Source organism: Perognathus longimembris, chromosome 11 (genome assembly GCF_023159225.1).
Source record: "Perognathus longimembris pacificus isolate PPM17 chromosome 11, ASM2315922v1, whole genome shotgun sequence".
Taxonomy (NCBI): Eukaryota; Metazoa; Chordata; class Mammalia; order Rodentia; family Heteromyidae; genus Perognathus; species Perognathus longimembris.
In genome coordinates, this window is record NC_063171.1 from 36,462,686 (window position 1) to 36,486,597 (window position 23,912).

At 41.9% G+C, this 23,912-nt stretch overlaps 1 protein-coding gene across 3 annotated transcripts; it reads left to right on the plus strand.

Moving 5' to 3' along the window:
• Positions 1–527: 527 nt before the first annotated feature.
• Positions 528–23,912, plus strand: Cd84 (CD84 molecule). Of its 3 annotated transcripts, XM_048357212.1 has the most exons (8): positions 530–668; positions 16,012–16,347; positions 18,929–19,180; positions 19,569–19,688; positions 20,357–20,389; positions 21,442–21,539; positions 22,396–22,458; positions 23,177–23,912. In XM_048357212.1, the coding sequence occupies exons 1-8, from the start codon at positions 623–625 to the stop codon at positions 23,240–23,242; spliced, it is 1,014 nt and encodes a 337-aa protein (XP_048213169.1). In that variant the 5' UTR covers positions 530–622; the 3' UTR covers positions 23,243–23,912. The 3 variants fall into 3 exon arrangements, with proteins under 3 accessions (XP_048213171.1, XP_048213169.1, XP_048213170.1); XM_048357214.1 differs by lacking the exon at positions 16,012–16,347 and having other exon boundaries at positions 528–668; XM_048357213.1 differs by lacking the exon at positions 22,396–22,458 and having other exon boundaries at positions 531–668.

A 23,912-nucleotide genomic window follows, 5' to 3' on the forward strand; every position in this document is an offset into this window, starting at 1 on the left:
GCAAGCCCATCAGCAGGGGGCACTATTGATTACAAGAGAGGGAATCTTCCTAGGCCTCTGAGCAGAGGGGCTGGGGAGATAGTAGAGTTGGAGTCAGCTTCTGCCCTCTTTCACTGGCCAGATCTGACCTCCATATTACAATGCTGTTAGGTCCATCCCCAGAGGGCTCCATGCAGCTGCCCCTACCTCATTAAGTGTCCACCCAGTTACCTGGGTAACCAGCAGACCTGGAGGCAGTTACCTCCCCTTTCCCTGATGTCACATCCTAATCCACCTGGCCACACCCCCCTGCCCTAGATAAGGCAGGGCTGGGTGGGGCTCGCTCCTTCTCTCCCTTCTCTCTAGCTGTGCTTCTTCTGGGCCACAGGTCAGCGGTTCGGGTCTCTGCTGCCTGAATGCCACGTGGTGCTCGCCTTTACCAGCTACCTACTTTAAAAACCTAACAAATGCCATACAACTGGAAACTACTAGCAAGTAATTCAAAGGCCAATGCTTCCTAAATCAGGTGCCTCCTACTTCCTCTCTTAAAATGTGACTATAAAAAGAAGCAAGAAAACTCAAGTGAAACAGACTCTGTCTGCTAGGACAGTGTTGTCCTGTGGAAGATTACAGCTGGAAGAAGATGGCTTTGTCTTACCTGTGGATCTTACTCCTTTGCCAGCAAACTTGTGAGTTCTGACTCTCTCTGAACTTCCACCCTACTTTCTATAAAATTTAAAAATTGCTTTTTAGGAAGATATTGATGTGTCCCTTTGACCTGTTTTCAACAGATCACCCTGAGTCTCAGTATATGCTGTATTTGAAAGGGATCCAACCGGCAGGAGAAAGACTTAAGGTGTCAACCTGTTTGCTTCTATGCTTTGGAGTTAATATTTCTCAATTATATCTGACCTGACTCCAAAGGATCTGAACAAAAATATCTGTCTCTCAAAAGCACTTGGTAGACTCACAAAGCCCAGCAAAAGATTAAGTCGTCCAAAACCTTGAATGAATTAAAAAGCAATGTCCTTTGGGCATTGGAATATGTTCTGTAGTTTTAAAGAGATATATGATTTTACTAATTCTTTGCTCTATAAAGTTAGAATGATGTGGGGCTCCTTGTTATCATGATTTAAAAAAAATCTCATCTCTGTAAGCTCTTTTAATTTTAAAAGAGATGACTTTTTTTCCTCTCCCAAACTCTAAAATAAATGTAATATGGAGGTCAGATCTGGCCAGCGAAAGGGCAGAAGCTGACTCCATCTCCACTATCTCCCCAACCCCTCTGTTCAGAGGTCTGGGAAGATTACCTCTCCCTGTAAACAATAGTGACACCCCCCCCCCCAATCCGCGCTCCAGTTCTTGATGGGCGTGCCTGGATTCCTACAGGAAGGGAAGCCCCCTCCCCAGGTAGTGGGAGTTCCTGAACCCTAGGAGACAGGGGTGGGCACATGGGCTATAGGTTACTGAACCTGTCAAGTGCTTGGTACTGGGAGCTTCCTGTGACCCTGCTCCCTGACCTGACCCTATTTAGGGGCAGGCCAGCTCAGGCATCATTACACCATGCCACAAGTTCGAGTCTTGTATCTGACGTCCCCATGGTGTCCCAATTCAGCTCTCCATTGGAGCTTAATTGGTTTGTTGGTACTTGGAAATCTTCCAGAAGTAAGTCTCTGCCATTGTCCTGTTCTATTTTATGTGTTTTTCTGAAACCTGGGAGGGGTCCCTCCAGAACTTCCCCAATAAATCCATCTTTTTACTTGAGACTGTCTCTTGAGTGGTGGGCTTTTGGAGGGATGGAGGATTCCCCCCCCCCCCCACGCCATTACAATCAATAAGGGAATTTTTTTTTTTTTTTTTTTTTTTTTTTTTGGCCAGTCCTGGGCCTTGGACTCAGGACCCGAGCACTATCCCTGGCTTCTTCCTGCTCAAGGCCAGCACTCTGCCACCTGAACCACAGCGCCCCTTCTGGCCGTTTTCCATATATGTGGTGCTGGGGAATCGAACCGAGAGCTTCATGTGTAGGAGGCAAGCACTCTTGCCACTAGGCCATATTCCCAGCCCAATAAGGGAAATTTTTGATTATCCATTTTTAACAAATAAATATCAAAATAGAGATGGAGAACTTGAATTAAAAACCTTGTTTATTTCTTACTGTGGCTTGATAGAAAACTACAAACAATGAATATCAGTTATTTGAATCAAGAAAACTCGGTGATGTTAAAATAGGCATCGAAGTGACTTGTCATTGATCGTATTTTTGTTTCAAATCCAAACAACTGCTGTTTCCTTATAGAAATTATTTATGTTTAGAATTTTTAAGTCTATTTCTAGCAGCTCTTACCAGCTTCAAAGACCCATTAGTAATTTCTGTCCCTAGTTAGAATCTAAAGAAGCTAGTGGATTATAACTTTCTGGAAAGGCAACATGAGTGCCTTATGCTCTCTGGCTCACTTGAATATTGAAAGCTGAGGATCTCTATTTTGTTTTGTTTCTGTTTCTTTGCCAGTTCTGGGGCTTGGACTCAGGGCCTGAGCACTGTCCCTGGCTTCTTTTTGCTCAAGGCTAGCACTCTACCTCTTGAGCCCCAGCACTTCTGGCTTTTTCTGTTTATGTGGTGCTGAGGAATAGAACCCAGGGCTTCGTGCATGCTAGGCATTCATTCTACCACTAAGCCACATTTCCGGCCCTGAGGATGTTTTAAGTTGAGCTTTATATAAAGAGATGATAGCCATTAAGTTGGTCAAGCTCTTGTAGCCTCTGCTGGTCACCCTAACACAAAGACCAAAAATACAAATAGATGGAAAGATTAGGGATGTACTTAATCTTCCACAGAAAATATTACTTAATTTTAAAAGCATTCTGCAATTTTTTCTGCCTACTTTTTTTGGTGTGTGTATGTGTGCTAGTACTGAGGCTTAAACTTAGGAGCTAGTTTCTGTCCCTTAACTTTTTCACTGAAGGCTGGCACTCTACCACTTGAGCCACCACTCCACTTCTTTTGTCTACTTTTTATGTTATCTGTGCCTAAACTGTTTAAATAGATGAGACTCATATTATTAGTTCTATTCTGCACAAAAGAAAGATTAAACCAAAATTCAAAGGTTAAACAATTCACCTGAAGTTCTGCTGTCAGAAATTGGTAGAGCTGGAAATTCACATTAATTCTAATCAAAAAACTACCTTTGGGCTGGGGATATAGCCTAGTGGCAAGAGTGCCTGCCTCGGATACACGAGGCCCTAGGTTCGATTCCCCAGCACCACATATACAGAAAACGGCCAGAAGCGGCGCTGTGGCTCAAGTGGCAGAGTGCTAGCCTTGAGCGGGAAGAAGCCAGGGACAGTGCTCAGGCCCTGAGTCCAAGGCCCAGGACTGCCCCCCCCCCAAAAAAAAAAAAAAAAAAAACTACCTTTGCTCTCTCTCATCTCCTCATTTATTAAGTTTGCAAAACTTTGATGGTCTTCAGTGCGGAAAACACTAGGATAACAGGTCTAAGATATACTTCTCATCTAACTCATCAAACTGAAATTTAAGATGTCAAGTCTGTTGGTCACAGCAAATCATTCTCCCAGTAGCTTTGTTATCTTAAGACAGTTATTTAAGTTGACTTTGATGTTTTGGCTTCAAAATGAGGAAACTTAATACAATAGAATGCTTTTTGAGAATTAAAAATAATAGGGCTGGGAATATGGCCTAGTGGAAGAATGCTTGTCTCCTATATATGAAGCCCTGGGTTTGATTCCTCAGTACCACATATATAGAAAAAAGCCAGAAGTGGCACTGTGGCTCAAGTGGCAGAGTGCTAACCTTGAGCAAAAAGAAGCCAGGGACAGTGCTCAGGCCCTAAGTTCAAGCACCAGGACTGGCAAAAAAAACAACAAAAAAAGAGAATTAAAAATAATAATTTAAATACAACACTTGACATAGTACCTGACTACAGGTTAAGTATTTCTCCAATGTTAGCTAGTGCTATTACAGCTCTTTACACATGCTTTTCATGCTTCATTAGGAAGGGTCCTGCCTTCCTTCCTGGAAAGGGAAAACAACATCTCCTCTGTTTAGGATGGTTCAAAGAAACATGAACAGGCAAAAAAGAGTATGAGCTTAGGTATGTGCTGTCAGGGTTATGGAAAAAGAAATCAAGGGTGAGATACTCATTTTTTAAGGAACTCTTACCACCACCACCACCACCCAAAAAGAAAAAAAACAGATGGAAACCTGTTTTCATAGAAGTAAAACCAGAAGTACTTTCATGCATGTTTATTTCTTCAGGATTATTCCACAAATATTTCCTGAATACAAAATATATAATTTATTTCTGGTGTAGTTGATCCCTTTATTCAATATTGGGCATAGCTGTTATTATTGATGCATTTTCCAGAATTCAGAGTTACTGAAACAGCTGAGAAGCTAGGGTGAGATGAAGGTAGAAATTCCTAATTTTCCCCTGAAATCACTAACAAGAGGGAAGTTGGGGAACTCATAACTGCTTCATCTGGAAAAAAATTTTTCTCCATTAATCAAGATTCCCAGTTTTACACTCTGATCTTGACTTTCTCAAAGTCATCATTGACTTTGGGAGCATGGTGACTCCATCCTTCCATGCCTCGTACTTTCCAACCACTCTCTAGGAGTAGAAAACAGAAAAGCCCACCACTTCTGCTCTCTGCCCACCCCTTCAAAATGTTCTCTCTTAAAGTCTTCTTTTTTTCCTCCCATTTCCTGCATCTACTTCTTCTGCCCCGCTCCTTGTTCCTGTCTCCTGTCTCCCATTAATAATAAGGAAAACTAAACACATATAAAGCCATCGCATGTCTGACACTACTCTAAGCAGTCTACAGTTACTATTTTGTTTAATCCTCACTTACAATACCCTATGAGATGAATACTATTAATAGACTAATTTACAGTTGAAAATGTTGCTACACAGAAAGCCAAGGTTCATCTAGTCAAAATGCAGGGGAATTAAAACCCCCAATGCCCTTAGACTTAACAGCTGAGTTATGTTGCCTCCAGCTATCTTGACATCAAAGGGAAGCAAAATATCGTCCCCACTTTGAATGGTTGTCAGGTTTGGATATATCTCAGAGAAGAGTGAAGATTAATTCATTCCTATTTGTGGAATTATTTAGATCTGTACCCATACTGTAGAGAGGAGTAGGTAGAGGATGGGTAGAAGCTTGCCAATAATGGAAGTTTAGGTAGGTCAGCAAAGCCAAATGTCTGAGCAAACAGCAATTTTCCAGATACTGATCAAAGACCTTTCACTTCAATATGATTTGAGTTAACTTGAATTAGCTTCTTCAAAATAAACAAAAGTTCAGATCTCACCTGGTCTTGATGCCCCCATTGAGTCTAAAGCACATCATGAGTTATGCCAGCCGAAACTTAAAAGCCCAAAAGTACAGGGCCCACATGAATATCTGTCCAGGGTTCACTAGACCCCAACCATCCTTTGGTACAGGAGAATCAGAGGCAGGATGAAGGCCTAACAAGAACCAGTCTGTCCTGGGCTGAAGTCCTTGCAAAGAGGGGCTTTCAAGACAAAGACAAGACCTCAGTTCTAGACCAAGATTTGAGCAGATATGTACTTCAGACACTCAAAAAGGGTTCAAAAGCAGAAGGTCAATTGTAGAAAATAAAATATATGTAGATGAAGAAAATGAAGTACCAGACTTTGGAAACCCAGTTTCCAAATTAGACTGGAAGCTGTGTCCTCATGATAACACAAGACTCCAGTGGGGAGAAATAGAGGCTCATTTTTTTCTGCCAGATCTTCTGTAGCAACCCTGGGTATCAATGTGGTAGCCAATAAGGTATTTGGGGTCCTTCACAAGAGGGGCCACGTGGTCAATGCCAGGCCATTCAGGCTACTTAAGTAGTCCTGAATCAAACCTTTTAGTCTTCAACCTTGGAGAAGATAGATTACTTGTTTTGTGTGTGTGTGTGTGTTTTGTTTGTTTGTTTGTTTGCCAGCTTTTTGGTAAAGGCTAGCACTCTGCCACTTGAGCCACAGCGCCACCCCTGGCCATTTTCTGTATATGTAGTGCTGAAGAATCGAACCCAGGGTATCATGTATGCAAGGCAAGCACTCTTGCCACTAGGCCATGTTCACAGCCCACAACCTTGGAGAAGAATGAATCTGAGAGTTTGACACAAACTATACAAATTCATTTGGAACTAGAGGGTGAAAAGGAGATATGAGCAATCCATTGGGAGGACTGAAGTTGGAGGAACTGTCCCCGCACCCATATTTCCTTTGTTTCATTTAATGTTCAAGTTATTAGAGGGAGCACTGAATCAATGAGTGGAGATTTTTGAGATTTTATATTATTTTATATATATATATATTATATGATATATAATTTTATGTTTTATATATTATATTATATATTAATATATTATATTTTTATTTTATATATTTTATTATAATATTTTATATTATTTTTGAGATTTATAGTGTGTGTGTGTATTTTTGTCTTTGAAGAAACTGATTCAAATTGTCCAAAATCTTAAGGAGGATGATACTAAGTACAAAAATATCCCAGTGGAAAAACAGTATGCCTTTGTGTGGGAGATAGAAGTTTCCTTTTTCTTCCTATCTTGTGACCAAGAACTTCCCATCCTTATAGTTAGTGACACCCTATTTCTGCTGCCCAACTCTTGGCTTCCTCTTTCCCTCTCTTGTATTTTTTGGCCAGTTTTAACTATTTTGGGATGCCATGTGATCAAACTGTCTCTTATCACCCTCCCTGTAGTATACAGGGAGCCATTATTGTTGACTCTGAGAGACAGAGAATGGAGAAGAAAGGAGGAAGTTGAATTACTGCAAGGAGAGTAAGAAATGTTTGTCTAAATGATACTGAAGAAGCAAAGGGTCTATTAAGCAACAACACAATTTTCCCCAGTTCATTTTTTTTTACTAATAGACTTTGTCCAGTATCCCCCTAACACCCCAAACGTTCTTTTTTCCTTCAAAGTTGGATATAGTTGGATTTAGTCTCTGCAACAAAACTTACTTGTTTTATAGAATAAACACATAGTGTTCAGCATATGCCATGTGCAAACTTCTTTAACCCTCATAACACTTCTGTGAGTCCAGTATCACTACAATTTCCATTTTGAAGCTGAGGAAACTGAGGCATAGAGAGATGACTAACCTTCCTCAGGGATGATGGCCAGATCCTTGACAAAACCAAGATCCATGTGCAGATTCTTGAGTCCTTAATTACTAAATTATAGTTACACAGGGACAGGCCGAAGAGCCTCAAAGCAAGAGTCTAAGGATCTCTAGACTTGATGCCTTTTTTATACACATTTGAGAGAATTCTCATGCCATTGAATCCTCACAATGTTGCCCAGTTGGCAGGACAGCTCTGTTTAATTACATGTAGTAACTAGCATCCTGAGACTTAGGAGATAAGTGACATTCACAGACATGTAGCTAATTGGAAGCATTCTTTGGAATAGAATATATTTTTTGATCCCTAGTTCAAATTACTTTCAAGGTGTTGTAGATCTCCAACCTATATATCTATAGAAATTTTCTTTACAAACAGTGTAGAATATTGAAATCGAAAGATGTTACATACCTGGCACTGGTGAGTTCACACCTATAGTCCTAGCTGCTTGGAAGTATAATGGTTCAAAGATAGCTCAGGCAGGAAAAAAAAAAAACAACATAAAACTCCATCTCTAATTAACCAGCAAAAATCCAGGCAGGGGGTGTGGCTCAGGTGGTAGAGCACCAGCAAGGTAAGTAGGTTGAACCAACACAAAGCCTTGAGTTCAAAACCTGGTACCCAAAAGGTGAGCATAAAAACAGCCAACTGTTGTTTGTTATTTATCAGTTTAAATCCCTGAATTTTCATACTAAGACCTAGAGTTACTAGTGAAAAGTTTTCTCTGGCTCATACTCTTTGCTTTGCTTTAGATTTTTCTGCCTTGCTTTTCTTTTTGTTGTTTGGTTTTGGTTTATTTTTAGTTTCTGGATGAAGGATAATTGGGTCTATTACAAAAAAGTGCTCATTGTTTATTCATTTTAATGAATATTCAATAACATTCACTAGCTGTTGGATACATGGTGGTGACTGAAACAAAGACTTCATTCTTGGTAATGAGAGTAGGGTTGAGTTGGGATGGAGGAGTGTAGAGAATGCTAACTCAATGTGCAATAGTGAGGGGCAGTAGTAGTAACTTCCATTAAGAAAAGGAAAGCAGAGCAAGGCAATGGAGAGTGACAGTGGGGCCAGCCCATCATGTTAGCGTGGTGATCAGGAAATCTCTTTCTGATGGTACAGTATTAAAGCATCCACACGTGTGTGTGTGTGTGTGTGTGTGTGTGTGTGTGTGTGTGTGCTGGAAAGAGAATGGAAAGAATAAGTACACAGCTTTGGGGCAAAGGGTCCCTGACTTGTGGCACGAATGATACAGGCAGGATAGAAGGCAAAGCAGAAGAGGGGTCAGATCCAGCAGTCGATGGTAAAATGCTTGAAAGAAGACTAAGGCAGGGCTGGGAATGTGGCTTAATGGTAAAATGCTTGTCTAGCATGCATGAAGCCCTGGGTTCGATTCCTCATTACCACATAAACAGAAAAGGCCAGAGTGGCACTGTAGCTCAAGAGATAAAGTGCTAGCCCTGAGCAAAAGAAGCTCAGAGACAGTGCCCACACCCTGAGTCCAGGACAAAAAAAAAGGAAGAAGACTAAGGCACACCCCTCCCCAACAATTCTCAGTGTCTTAATAGGCTCAAAGGAGACAACAAAGACTTTAAGACTAAATGCCTTTTCCGTAGTCATCAACAATGATATTTCAAAATCATGGTGGGATCCACCCAACACTAGTTTCTCTTTTTTTCAATGCAGACATTTCCTCTATTTACTTACAGGCCTCCTATCCATCAAGTTCTCCAACCTAGATGGAGTTTGTGATCCAGTTTGGGTTTTGGTTTTGGTTTTCCACCAATATCTGTTTCTTTCCATTCTCGTTTCCTTCTTCTAGTCAGTGGCTTTTGGCAGCCATTTAATCGCGAGTTGTGTATTTTGTAAAGTCCATTCACATAGATGGGAGTGATCTAGAACAGAGGTTAACACCTAATACATGGCAAGATATATTGAGCTAGGAAAAGTACCATGGCCTAAACCACGAGGGATACGCTACCCCCAATAGACAGCCTACCCAGAGTGCTCTCTCTTCAAAAAGGGTGTCATCCTGTCCTCTGAGCTCTTTCTTCATCAGAGATACCTAAGGATCACAGCGAACAGATGTTTCCATCTGTTATAATTTAGGTATGAATTGTCCCTCCAGAAGACTTAGGTGTTCAATATGTGGTTGCTAGATAAGGGACTTTGGGGAATATAAGAGCTCTAACCTCCTTGATGGGTTAATCCACTGGTGGGTCCACAACTTGGGAAGTGATGCAAACTAGGAGGTAGGGTCTAGCTGGGAGACAGTAGGTCTCTGGAAGCAGGAGGGGTGAAAGGCTATGTGCTAGACAGGTATATTTTGCCCCTGTCTTCCTTTGCTCTCTCTGATCCTTGGCTACCAGAAGGGGAGGAGCTCTGCTCTGCCTCATGCTCCCTGCCATAATATTCTACCTCACCTCAGGCCTATAGCAATGGAACCAAGTGACTATGGATTGAAACCTCTGAAATCATGAATCAAAATAAATCTTTCCCTCTTTAAGTTATCTCTATCAGTTATTTTGTCATTGCAATGGTAATTTGCCAACTCATCTCTTCTCTTGTCTTTGCTTCTCTCCGGAAGTATTGCCTCCCTCTCAGCCTTCCTGTCTGTGGTGTGGCATGTGGAAGCCAGAAAGTCACACTTTTAGGCAGAAGCTATAAGCATGAGCTTCCTCTTTCTTATTAACTGGACTCACAAGTTCATCCAGAAATCATTTTATCTCCCTCAACAATCTCTTGTTGACTTACAATAGCATTTCTCAAATTTTTTTGCACTCATCAAAATAATAAGAGAACTATATGTGACACCCATCATGCATCAAGTTTTTAACTTAAAAAATTATTTAATAATTATGTACTTTTTAGAGACAAAGAACTAAAAATTGGTGCATTTCAATAATTTTCTCAAAATAATACAGCCATGTTCATATATGCCAAATTCTAACACCTCAAAATACCCTTGTCTTTCAGGTAGCCTTTTCCTTTTCTCCTTACTTCAGATGAAGGTATGGTCCTACTTAGAGTGAAAATGGTTCATTTCTGTTGCCTTTTTCCTTCTAGCCTTTCTTACATGACAAGCATTAGAGGCATATCTTTTACTGTGTTTGGTACTAGAGATTTGTTGGCAAGGTCCCCAGACATAGGTCTTTCAGTATCCAGAACACAGATTCATGGATCCATGAGCATACACAAGTGGTAAGCATTATGAAGGGAATATCAAGCTCCCAAAAGCCTATGTGTAAGAGCATCTAACAGAGCAGGCCCATCCAAGAAATCTCACTCTGTTCACCTACACCAGTCTCTTCTATTTGAAACCAAAATCAGATAAATTAGTTTTGCTTGGCCTTCAAGCTACTGTTATAGTTTATCTCCTTTTCCACTGCCAAGCTTCTGCTCTCTTACCACCTACCCTGTCCTCAACCTCCTGTACTCTGGCCTCGAGATGAATTGTTATACTTGCTCTGTTGTTCCATAATTAACCTCCTAGGACACAAATACAGAAGACATTTTCAATTTTCATCCAACCTGAATATACTGAGTCATTAGAAAGCAGTGACAATCCTGTCATGAGACTCTTTTGGGTTCTATGATACTATCTACCACACAGTGTGACTCTTGATCTATTGGCTTTCTTTTGGTAGTTCCTCTTTCATCAATGTGAGGGCTGCTCACAAGGATCAGCCTTGAACTTCAGTCTCATTCTTCCTGAACAACTCTCCTTTCTTTAAGTCACCCTTTGTCTGTGGATGATTCCTAAACCATTTGAGTTTCCGTTTGACAATAAGTAATGAGGCCTATGAGGTGAGAATGGCTTGAAGAAGAAGGAAGATTATTTCTGGTTCACATGTAAAGTCCAGAGTTGGCTGCTCAAGGTTGGTAGAGTAGTTTGCAAGGTCATCAGGAACCCAGATTTCCACTGTCTGTTTGCTCCACCAACCTCAGTACTTCGTTTTCTCCTTTGGGTCTCTAACATCTGCCTGGGATTTAGTTGTCACATCATTCCTGCCTAAAAGAAATAAGGGACAAATGAAGAAAGAAAAATGTTCACTAAGGGGGCTGGGGATATGGCTTAGTGGCAAGAGAGCTTGCCTCGTATACATGAGGCCCTGGGTTCGATTCCCCAGCACCACATATACAGAAAACGGCCAGAAGTGGCGCTGTGTCTCAAGTGGCAGAGTGCTAGCCTTGAGCAAAAGGAAGCCAGGGACAGTGCTCAGGCCCTGAGTCCAAGGCCCAGGACTGGCCAAAAAAAAAAAAAAATGTCCATTAAGGAAGACAATGAGTGATAATTTTATGTAGTACCATGATCATGCTTAGCTAGCAGACAGCAGGGCAATGTAGTCTTTATTCTGGGTGGTTATCCCTAAGATGAAAGAGAGAACCAACATTGGAAAACAGCAGACTCTCCTGTAGCTCTCCCCTGCTCCAGCAATACATGAAATGCATCCTTTCTCCTTAGCTTCCATGTTACCAGCTGCTTGCTTGGATGGCCCACTGCCATCTCAAGTTCAATATTTCTAACACCAAGCTTGTCTTTCCCCTTCGACTCTTTTCCACCATACACGTTACCCATTTTCTACTATTAGTTTTTCCCTGAACAAAATAGAACCTCAAGATATTTTGTTGTGAAACTGTAACAAAACTAATAGAATAATTTCTTGCCTGCCTCTTTTCCCTATCTCAAAACCAGCCCTTCCTTTCCACCCCATTATCTCTGCCTGTTCTATGTCCAGATAGGCACAGTAGCCTTCTAACTTTGCTCTCCAGGATTTCTTCTGTCCTCTTATTCCTCCTATACATCACCACTACAGCATAATGATACTAAAACATTATTTCAATCTTTATACATTAAAAACCTAAAACATAATTAAACATTATTTTAATCTTTGTCCTTAAAAAATATCCTCAGCTTATGGGGTAGCCCTCAAATTTGAAGCTGTTACAAATCTACATCCAGTCTTTCCAGCTTTACCTCTCACTAATCTGTTCTGCAAACCTATACCCATCCATCAGACACTAAAATTTCTGTTTCTAGCTTTCATTTAGAATTTGAGGATAAGAGAGATCTTTCTTTCTCTTCCATCTAATAAAAATCTATTTCAGGGAGCTGCATAGAGTGCTTGGCTAGCATACACGAAGCCCTGGGTTCAATTCCTCAGCACCACATCAATAGAAAAAGCTAGAGATGGGCTGGGGATATAGCCTAGTGGCAAGAGTGCCTGCCTCGGATACACGAGGCCCTAGGTTCGATTCCCCAGTGCCACATATACAGAAAATGGCCAGAAGCGGCGCTGTGGCTCAAGTGGCAAAGTGCTAGCCTTGAGCGGGAAGAAGCCAGGGATAGTGCTCAGGCCCTGAGTCCAAGGCCCAGGACTGGCCAAAAAAAAAGAAAAAAGAAAAAGCTAGAAGTGGCACTGTGGCTCAAGAGGTAGAGTCCTAACCTTGAGCAAAAAGAAGCCAGGGACAGTGCTCAGGCCCTGAGTCCAAGCCCCAGAACTGGCAAAAAAAAATCTATTTTGGGATTATTCTCAAATTACTCTTTCCAAGTTTTCTTTAACCACTACAGTTCATATGATTTCACTCTTCTTTGAATTCTTACTTAGCTCTATCTATACTATTTTTTAATTTATCATTTACCATTTCATATTGCAAAGGACAGTTATGTGCATATGTAATACCTAATAACGTAATACCTAACCAGGTATTAAATTATTCCCCAAAGACATGACTAGTATAGTACAATTCATGATAAATCCTGAAGACATTTCTCTGTGTGTGCGTGTGTATGTGTGTGTGTGTGTGCATTCGTGCATGCATGCTAGGGATCTAATCCAGGGCCTTGTACCTGAATAAGCATATGCTCTACCACTGCATTTCACCCTCATCCCCCTCTCAAGGCATTTTTGTGTCACAATTATCTCTGAAGTTGGATTCTTCCAAGGTTTCTTCCAGTAAAGATATAATTGTTGAGTCCCTTTAACACATGGGAAAAATAAATATTGGAGTTGATTGATACGGAGATTATTTTTAAACCTGAAGTGTTTTAGGAGCAGAATAAAGCCTACAAAGAGTATCTAAAGGCCAGGCATAGTGATTCATACCTGTAATCCTAGCTATTCAGGTGGAGGTGGAGATCAAAAGGATAGCAATTTGAAGACAGCCTAGGCAAAGAAGCTAGCAAGACTACATCTCAACAAACAAACTGGGTTTGGTGGTATATACTTGTCATTCTAACTTCACAGGAAGCCATGCTAGGAAGATTGCGGTCTGACAGAGGCTGGTCCTGACAGAAACATGAGACCCTGTTGAAGAAAGTAACTAAAGCAAAGAAGGGCCTAGGAGCATGGCTCTGGTAGAGTGCCTGCTAGACAATCACATTGCCCTAAGTTCAAAGTTGGCAGTATTTTACTGCCAACAACAACCACCAAAATGTACCTGAATCCTCTCTAGGACCTACTTGAATCAGCCCATTAAAAGTGGCTTTACAGGGGCTGGGGATATAGCCTAGTGGCAAGAGTGCCTGCCTCGGATACACGAGGCCCTAGGTTCGATTCCCCAGCACCACATATACAGAAAACGGCCAGAAGCGGCGCTGTGGCTCAAGTGGCGGAGTGCTAGCCTTGAGCGGGAAGAAGCCAGGGACAGTGCTCAGGCCCTGAGTCCAAGGCCCAGGACTGGCCAAAAAAAAAAAAAAAAGTGGCTTTACAATACTTAAAAAAAAACATTTGGTGTAAACCAACTGTACAACTCATGGGGGAGAGAGAGAAAAGGGGGCGGAAGAAAAATGAGGGAAGAATGTACTCACTGCCTTACATATGAAACTGTAACCACTCTGTACTTCACTTTGACAATAAAGGGGAAAAAGTGACTTTAAAACTGTGGTCCTAGCATTACCAAAGCCACCATAGGCATAGCCAATAGAAACTGTAAAGGACATTGCCAATTGATCATTATCAATTCTCCAAATAACTGAGTTAGTTCTGTTTGATAATCAACAAAGCACATCCACACATATCACATCATTTCCTAGCCACTAAGGAGATAGAGCCAATATTATAGTTATTAGACTCAGAAAGGTTTTATGTCTTAAGTAAGGTTGCTCAGTTTGCAAGTAGATGCGCCAGGCATCTCCATCTTTCTAGTCCATGCCATGGCTTGCAGCTGCCTCTCTCCGAAACAGCTGGGAGAGTTTAAAAGTGGTAGAGTGCATACAAACCCTTTTGCCTTTTCTCAGCAAGCTCTGGGTTCTCCTCAACAATACCAGCAATGCAAAAAGCTGCAGGACATCCCCAGCTTTGCCTCCCACCACCCCCACTTCCTGATGTCCCTTGGATAGCACAGCATCACTGAGTGACAAGCTATAGGACATGAGACACATTTAAATCCACCACACGCCAGCCACTTGTCCTTCACCATGCTCTCACCCGAAGAAGCTCTCAGCTTTATCAAGCTGGGATGTGGCAAGAGAATCTACCAGAATTATAAGATCTGTACCCTGTTCATCTTCTCATCCCTAACCCATATCCAGAAAGCAGAATGACTATCAGGTACTAGGGTCTAATGTTGGAAATACCTTGAGATATTGGGAGACCTGGGACCAGGGCTGGCTATAAATTTTTCAGGGCTCTACAAAATGCAAATATGGTTTGCTTTCTCCAAAAAGTATTGAGTTTTGAGGTGGACTAGTAGCAATAGACCAAGATCAAGTTCCTTCTGAGCTAAGGCTTTGTACAATCACACAGCTTTGTGCTATTCACAACTGGTACATCAGGAATTCCTGTGCCCTCTGCCAAACCTCAGCAGTCCCAGTAGAATGGCTTATCTGGGGGCAATAAATCTTTAAGGATTTTGTAATGTATGATTGCTACCACCAATGGCCACAGTAGCCTTGTACTCTGGCTCCTCCAATTACATTTTCCATTGAATTATTGTTCAACAATTATATCCATAGATTGTTTTTTGTATGCATATTTGTCTTGTTCCCTGAGCTGCAGTGGTGTCATATGACATATCTGGAGTATACTTAGCACTTAACAAATGTTTATAGATAGGTATCTCTACTTTCTCTCAACCCTTCCTTTCCCCTTTAGGGGCCTGTGACATCTTAGCTTGTCTGCCCCTGGGATCTGAGGGAAAATCTCCATTGATCTGAAAATAAAGAATTTAATATCAGCAGTTCTGAGTTTCCTGCAGTAGTTTCTGAGCAGAAGGGTAAGTGAGGGTAGGCATAGGAAGACAGCAGCATTAGGTAAAAAAAAAAAATCCCTTCATATCTTTTGACCCTTTAAGATGATGTGTATTCTCAATGGTCCTTATTCTTGCTCTCTGTATGCCAAGCCCTGGTATAATCATTAGGGTCAGTATAGACCTTCTTATGTAGAAAATGTGTCCAGGGCTTCGGGACTTACATGCAGCCAGTACATATCAGACTACAGCAGCCTAGATGTTCAAGCCTCTTGTCAAGCTCTTCAACCACTTGGCAGGAGGATCTTGGAAAAGGAATGTGCTAGCTGTCTTGTACCTCATAGAGGTTTGTAGTCTTCATCTCCTACATGCTTTCTGGCTTTCAGAATCTGTACACCTCGGTAAACATGTTTTAATTATATGGATCCCTAGAAACTCATAGAGGTATTCAGTTTTTGAGTGAGAATCCTTTAGAAAATTTTATTATCATAAAGTACTAAATATACTGAGAACAGAATGAAGAGAGGAAAAAAATAAAATACATCCTCCAGAAACTGGATGAGCTACATCCTTGGAAAGTTCCCAGAGAGACAGAGGCAGAAAGCAAGGAACCCTAAATGGTGGCACAGTCAGATGGTTACAGTTTTCTATTTATGTTTTCAGGGCCAGAAGTAGCTGGAAGAGACACAGATGTGCACATGATGGATGGGATCCTTGGAGAATCCATTACTTTCCCCTTAAATATCCAGGAATCGCAGCAATTGAGAAGCATTGTTTGGACTGCTAAAACATCTGTTGCTTTCATAGAACCAGGAGACTCAGGAAAAGCACCTGTGGTTAGAGTGACCCACAATGATTATGACAACCGAATAGAAGTCATAGCTCAGAACTACAACCTGATTATTAGTGATCTGAAGATGGAAGATGCAGGAGACTACAAAGCAGACATAAGGACAGAAAAAGCCACCACCACCCAGCACTACCACCTGCAAGTCTACCGTAAGGCATGAGAGGACAGAGTTCTTACCTTTGCTTTGAAGTTAATATCTAAAGAACCCCTGTATTTCTGACAACTGGGTTTCCTAAACCTTTTTATACTTATAATTCTATAAGTATATCAATACTTAAAGGATGTATGTAATTATAGTCTTAAGCTCATCAGATTTTAGCTATGCTATTTTCTATCAGCACTTTGTCCTCTGAACATTGTGTTTCTCTTTCTTTTATTGGAAATTATCTTTAAGCATTGTACAAAGGAGTTTCAGTTGAACATGTCAGTTTACAGAGCACAGTGTTCTTCCTCGTCTGTCCTAGCCTCACCTATCCTTTTTTTCCTTTTTTATAAAACACCAACCAGTATACAACTCAGGAACAATCCAGAGACACAGCAATCACAATGTAATTTTTTACAGAATTTTCTATTTTGAAATAATGACAGATACATAGGAAAGTGCAAAGATATGCACAGCTGGGCTCCCTGTACCCTCTGTGTTACCACCTTACCTAACTATAACTCCGCATGCTGTCTCAAAAACAAGAAACAGACACTGATACAATCTCGGTAACTTATGTAGAATTCACCAGCTATACCTGCACTCATTTATATGTGTTGGCATGCATGTAGTATTGCGGGATTTAATCACATGTAAATTCTACCCCAATCAAGAAAACTAACTATAGATAGCATTTCTAGATTCCCTCATGCTATCCCTTCAAGGCCAACTGCTCCCTCACCCCTGCCAGCCCTTCAAGTTACGAATCTGCTCCTGTCTATAATTATATTACTTCACAAATGTCATGTAGATAGAACCATGCCATATATATATATATATATATATATATATATATATATATATATATATATATCTCCTTTAAAGATTGGAGTTTTTTTTCCACTTAGCATAATTTCTTTGAGACTCATCCAAACTATAACATGTATCAACAGTTACATTTTGTTTAATTCCTGGATAATCTTCCATGGTGTAAATGCACTAGCTCATTTATCCATCCTTCTATTGAAGGACATTTCAATTCTTTCTACTTGGAGACTACAACAAATAAGTACTGTAATAAATATGACTATTCGTGTACAAGTGCCTGCATAAGATACATTATCATTTCTCTGAATGCCCCAAAATGAAATCAGATGGCAAATCTATTTCTACTTTAAAAAGAAACTGTCAAACAATTTCATATTTTACATTCCCACCAGGGATATATGAGTGAACAGTTTCTCTGTATCTTCACTGGTATTTGGTGAGGATTTTTTTTTTTCTGTGCAAGGCAAAGTTTACTTCTGCAGAAGGGTGCACCATCAGCCAAAAATTCTGGCACGCTAGCACATAGAGCAAGCAGGCTGCTCCTAATTTATCCCTAACACAGCAGGCCCTGCCTCTCTGCTCAAATTGGCCACACTCAGGTTCACAATCTGCCACTTAAGTCAAAGCCTTATATTTCAAATGTACTTCTTTATCCCAAAGCATTTCCTGTTTCCCTTTCTTCAATGGCTGCTGTTGTCCTAGTAAAATAACCAACAAGAGCCAAGCCACCAGGCCAGACAGGAACTTTTGGGCAACCCACAATCCTGCACCACCACCACCCCCCTGACACACTCATTTTATTTTCTATTCTTTCCTTCAAATGCTTTCGCCATTATTTGATTCTCCACCTCAGCTGCATTTAACAATTACTACAACATAGAAGTTTGGATAGGGTGATCTCTATTAATCTATAAATTAGTCTCAGTATGAATTAGTCCCACAATACCTAATGGAAGCTATTATCCCAATTACAACAACAAGGGACATTAAAATTGAGGTCAATTCCCCTTCATTTTCTAGTGAGGGAGACAGTTACCAATGTGAATTTTTTGTGTCGTTTTGGACCATGAATAGTGATAACTTATTTAATTTTTTTTGCCAGTCCTGGAGCTTCAACTCAGGGCCTGGGCTCAAGTGCTCAAGGCTAGCACTCTATCTACCTCTTGAGCTATAGCACCCCTTCTGGCCTTTTCTGTTTATGTGGTGCTGAGGAATCAAACCCAGGGCCTCATACATGCTAAACGAGCACTCTACTGCTAGGCCACATTCCCAGCCCTTATTTAATTTTTTTTTTTTTTTTTGGCCAGTCCTGGGCCTTGGACTCAGGGCCTGAGCACTGTCCCTGGCTTCTTCCCGCTCAAGGCTAGCACTCTGCCACTTGAGCCACAGCGCCGCTTCTGGCTGTTTTCTGTATATGTGGTGCTGGGGAATCGAACCTCGTGTATCCGAGGCAGGCACTCTTGCCACTAGGCTATATCCCCAGCCCCCTACCCCCCCTTATTTAATTTTAATGTTAAACTCTATATTAACTAATACCAAGTTATTTTTATCCTGTTTTTTGGGTGGGCTTTACTGGGACTAAGCAGATACTCTACCACTTGAGGCATGATTCCAGCTCTTGCTGTTTGTTTTGGCTGTAAATTTTCAAAAATTAATGTTTAATGGTCCCTGCATTTAACATCCATGTGGTAAAATTTTTCTGCTAATTTAATAATTGGTTTTCACAAGCCCTGCCCCCCCCCGCCATTTTCCTCTCTTAGGTCGACTTGGAAAACCAAAAATTACTCAGAGTTTAATGACATCTATGAATAATACCTGTAATGTCACCCTGATATGCTCTGTAGAGCAAGGACAAGAGAATGTGACATACAGTTGGAGCCCCCTGGGAGAAAAAGGCAATGTCCTTCAAGTCTTTCAGACTCCTGCCGACAAAGAACTGACTTATACTTGTACAGCCTGGAACCCAGTCAGCAACAATTCTGACTCCATCTCTGTCCAGCAGCTCTGTGCAGGTGAGCAGCTCTCTCCATCTCTCCCCAGAAGTCTCAAAAAACCACTCCAAAGAGCTTCAGGGCCTAAACTTTGGCCCTGTTTCCAGCAGTGTGCCTCCTTTTCACTGAACCTGGTCCTGGGAGCATCTCCTTCCCAGAGAGCCACTGGGAAAGGTCAAAGCTTTCACATCTCTCAAGGTGTTTGAAGCAGCCTATGCTCGACTCACTGACTTCATTCCTGACTTTGAATCTCAGGAAGTAGTTTCCTTAGGAGCTTTGGCATTTTGGTTGGAGCGGGGGGGGGGGGGGGGGTGCCCTATTTGATAGTGGTCCTGAATGTGGGCAAGCCTGGCCTACCTCCCAGGACTGTTTCCTGAGAGTCAAGACTCATTGCAGCTTCTGTTTCCAGGAATCACCCAGGGCTCGCAAATTCGCCATACTGGGTTGCTGAGTGTGCTGGCCGTGCTAATTCTGGCTGTCCTCATTCTGAGTTCAGTGTTTCTGCTCCGTTTATGCAAGAGAAGGCAAGGTAGGATTTTCTCAGAGGGCTAAATATGAGAATGTACCTCTTTTTCTCCCAGGGAATAAAGCCATTTGTCCAAGGTAGAGTAGTGAGGTCGTTTGTTCAGCCTTTCTATAATCCCCACCACCTTACCAACTGCCAGGATAATGACCCTGAACATTGTACAACGTTACTCTGGTCTTCAGAATTTCTTCCTGGGGTCACCATTACCTTGAGGGTTCAAGTTCAGCACTGCTACTGACAAGTTGTAATTAGTTTGTGGAGTCTCCAAGATTGCTCCCAACTTCATTGCATTTTAACAATAACCTTTGGAGAGTCCTCGAGCGGGATGTACTGATAGGTCTGGTTATCACAAGATCCCTGTGTCTCTTTCTGGACCTTTCTGTAATTGTGTCCATCTCAATTCAAAAAGCCTAATCATCTAGGCACGGTGGGGAACTCCTACAGATTAAGCTACCCAAAAGACTGAAGCAGGAGAATCACTTGATCCCAGGAGTCTGAAGCTAGCTTGATCCTGTAGTTTCAGACCTCATCAGGAAGGGAGGGAGGGAGGAGACAATCTTAGACCAATTCCCTTAACTTTGTGTCTACCCAAGATTCCCTCTCCCCACTCATGACAACAAACAACATGGAATTTCTATGTCCCTAACTTTTCTTTGGTTCTGCTTCCTCAGGTTCCCACTTGAAGGCCTTCACTAAGAGTTCTGGTATGTCCTCAGCCGCAGGTTCCCTGAATAAACAAACTGGGAGGGACAGGAGTCCTCAGCAGAGTAGTTCAGACTAAGCATGTGTTCCAGAGCACTTCACTGCAGGTGCAGTCTCATCTTGACCATTAATCAGTTGCCAGTGATTTTTGTCACCATAAACTTTAGTTTTCTCAGTTGTACAATATCCATTATAATAGAGTTTGCTGCACATGCTTATTAAGTGGAGTAAATGGAATTGAACACATTGGATACTTGGCCTGGTTCCTGGTACCTAGTGAGTATTTAGTAAACGGTAACTACTGTGCTTATATTTGACAAGTCTGAGCATGATACCAAGGAAGGATTCTAGGATGAGGGTTTGTGACATGCAGCAAAACTCAACTGTCCTCACAAAGAAAAGTCAGAGCCTCTCAGGCCCTGGGTGATTAAACTTTGAAATATTAGAGCCCTGTGATACTGCGCAGATTAGACCCATTATTTGTGAATATATGTTGGTGCCCTGAAATATGAAGGCCCAAAATTCTGGCTCTTTACAACTTATCCTAAAAGCTTCTATGTTGATATCAAAGAAAAAGAGAATGTTTGTGACATCTCTGATGTGTGCCTAGCACTCCAGTAAAGTATGAACCACAATAATGTAACAGCATATAATCAGAGAGAATCAATCAAACAACTAACACGGGCTGGGAATATGGCCTAGTGGCAAGAGTGCTTGCCTCATATACATGAGGCCCTGGGTTTGATTCCCCAGCACCACATATATAGAAAACGGCCAGAAGTGGCGCTGTGGCTCAAGAGGCAGAGTGCTAGCCTTGAGCAAAAAGATGCCAGGGACAGGGCTCAGGCCCTGAGTCCAAGACCCAGGATTGGCAAAAAAAAAAAAAAAAAAAAAAAAAAAAACAATTAAGACACTGCTATAAAAATTGAACTAGTGATGTATTAATTCTTAGGACTTTATTTCTTCATCATAAAAGGAGAACAGAAGACTTGATCATCTCTATAGACACAACAAACGTTCACAGAGTATGTTTCTATGTTTATTTGTGACACAGATGATGCCTCAAAGAAAACAATATATGCATGCATCACACCTTCAGGAGATACCCAGCCAGCAGAGGTCAGGATCTATGATGAAATCCGCCAGTCCAAGGTAAACTGATGTTGCTCATGAATACTTCTATTGCCACCCCCCACCACAAGGACAGGAGTCACGGCCAAACATTGCTCTTGCTTGCTGTCACCTAGAACACATTCATAGAGTCTAGAGGGCCCCACTGGGAAACACTAAATCAGACAATGATAGCAGGAGTCTTTCTCCATGAGGGAAAGAAGGTCAGCAACTACCACCCCATGGTAACCTCCTATGATTTGAAACCATGAGCTTCTGTATGGAGGCCTGGCTCTGAGTTAGATGTGAGTTGTGACTAAGAACCACCACTTAGAGGAGCTCACGTGAGGTGAGAACTTGGAGCCCCTCACATGGTTGATTCCAGGGGTATAGAACCAACAGGAAGACTCTCTTGGACTGTTGGTTAAGCAGTGGTGGTGGCTTGCTTTCCTCAGACTCTATCACAGACCTGCTTCTCCTCCTTGCCTTTTACCTATCTGCTGGTCTCTCACCTCTACCCTTAAACTGAAGGAGTGAGAGAGGAGACAGATATTGTTGGTCATTCTAGGCTGTGTTTGGACTCACAGAGATGGGAGATCCCAAAAGCCCATAGAAGCAAAGGTCCTTAGGGAGCACAACTCTGTCTGAATCAGGCAAACTCTTCCTCTTGGCTTCTGAGATTTTTCTGCCCCAAGGCTTTGTCTGACTGCCACCCAATTCCCTGTCACCCTTAATGCTGATCCCCTACAAAGTTGCATGGAAGCAGAGCTGAGGCCAGGAGAGAAAGCCACACAGTAAATGTGGGACACGGAGGGCTGGAGGCAGAGTCAGATAGGAAGGGAGACATGTAAAGTTTGGCCTCTGCACCCTCACTAAGGGGAAGGTGTGTGTTTTCCAGATGTTCCCCTGCAAGGAAGGGCCAGTGAACACAATTTACTCTGCAGTGCAGCACCCCGAGAAGGTAAATCTTCTCCGTTTCTTTTAATCCTTCTTCTATCTGCTGGGCCCATCCATGGTATGAGACGTCTGTTCATGATACTAAATGATTAGACCATATGAGACATTCGTGGTGACTAGAGGCTGAGTATAGGTGAAAGTGAAATTATTAAGGAATAGAGGTGGGGGAGACTAGAATTCAACTTGGAACAAAGAGTATAGGCTGGATGTTGTCTCAAGCCTATAATCATGATTGGTACCAAATACCCCTACTCCTTCCTATTGCTTGCTTTTTTGTTTTGTTTTGTTTTGTTTTTTGGTCAGTTGTGGGCCTTGAAGTTGGGCCCTGGGCATTGTCCCTGAGTGTTTTTGCCCCAGCACCCCTTCTTTTCCAGTGGTTAATTGGGAGATAAGAATCTCATGGACTTAATTCTGGCCTGGGCTGGCTTTGAACAGCAGTCCTCAGATCTCAGCCTCCTGAGTAGCTAGGTCATAAGCATGAGCCACCAATGCCCCAGCTGCTTGCTCTTTTCTGGGCTAAGTAGTTTCTAGGGGAATGATTTCTGGAGCCCTACCTAAGCAAAGGCCTCAGTAAAGAAAAAGTCCCCATATTTCCCCAGCATGGCAAAACTCTAAGATATCTCCTTGGGTCATATGCTTACCTCTCCTGAGTACCTCATGGGACTGGAGTTCCCAGGGACACCTTTCCATTAATGTGTTCTCACCTTTTCTCTTGTGCACAGGTGGGGGAAATCCTCACACAGAAGAGCAAATCTCCCAGGACTTCAGGCTGTGAAGTTGTTGTCTAAGCTGGCAAGCAGTTGTCTCCGTCTAGGAAGTTAGATACAGCCATTAGTAGTGGCAGATGGTCCTGCATATAGGCCTTCCACATACAACTCTTACTGGGAGATTGTGAATCACTACATTCTAACATGTAAGCAAAGTAGGCCGCTCTCTGCTGCTGGGCACCACTTGGTCCCAGAGACACAGAATATACTTGACCTTTCTGACTGGCTCCCTTCTGGATGAATGAAAAGGCAGGTTTCCACAGTAGGGTGCCTCTCAAAGTGTCCTCACATCAAAGCACCTGTAGAAAGTAGTATTTTTTTAATAGTATACTTGGGCAAGCAAGTAAGGTTATTCCTCTTCTGGAGGCTGCACATAATAGCTGGAGGACTCTGATGTTTGAAGATGACAATCCAATGTCCAGCAGCTATGAGAAGAGAAGATCAATATTCTGTACACGTTTACCATGCCATGATGTGGCAGCTAGGATGCTCTGCTTACATTCTATATATATATATATATATATGGAATCCGGGTGCATGGCCTCTACCACTTCCTACAGCACCTTGAGCAAATTAGGAAAAGAGACCCTGCCCTTGGGTGGATACATCCTTTTCCTTGAATGCAAGATTTGGTGAGCAGCAAGTTCTTGTGATGGAGAACCTTTGTTCAGGACCTCACTGTTTCCATTTG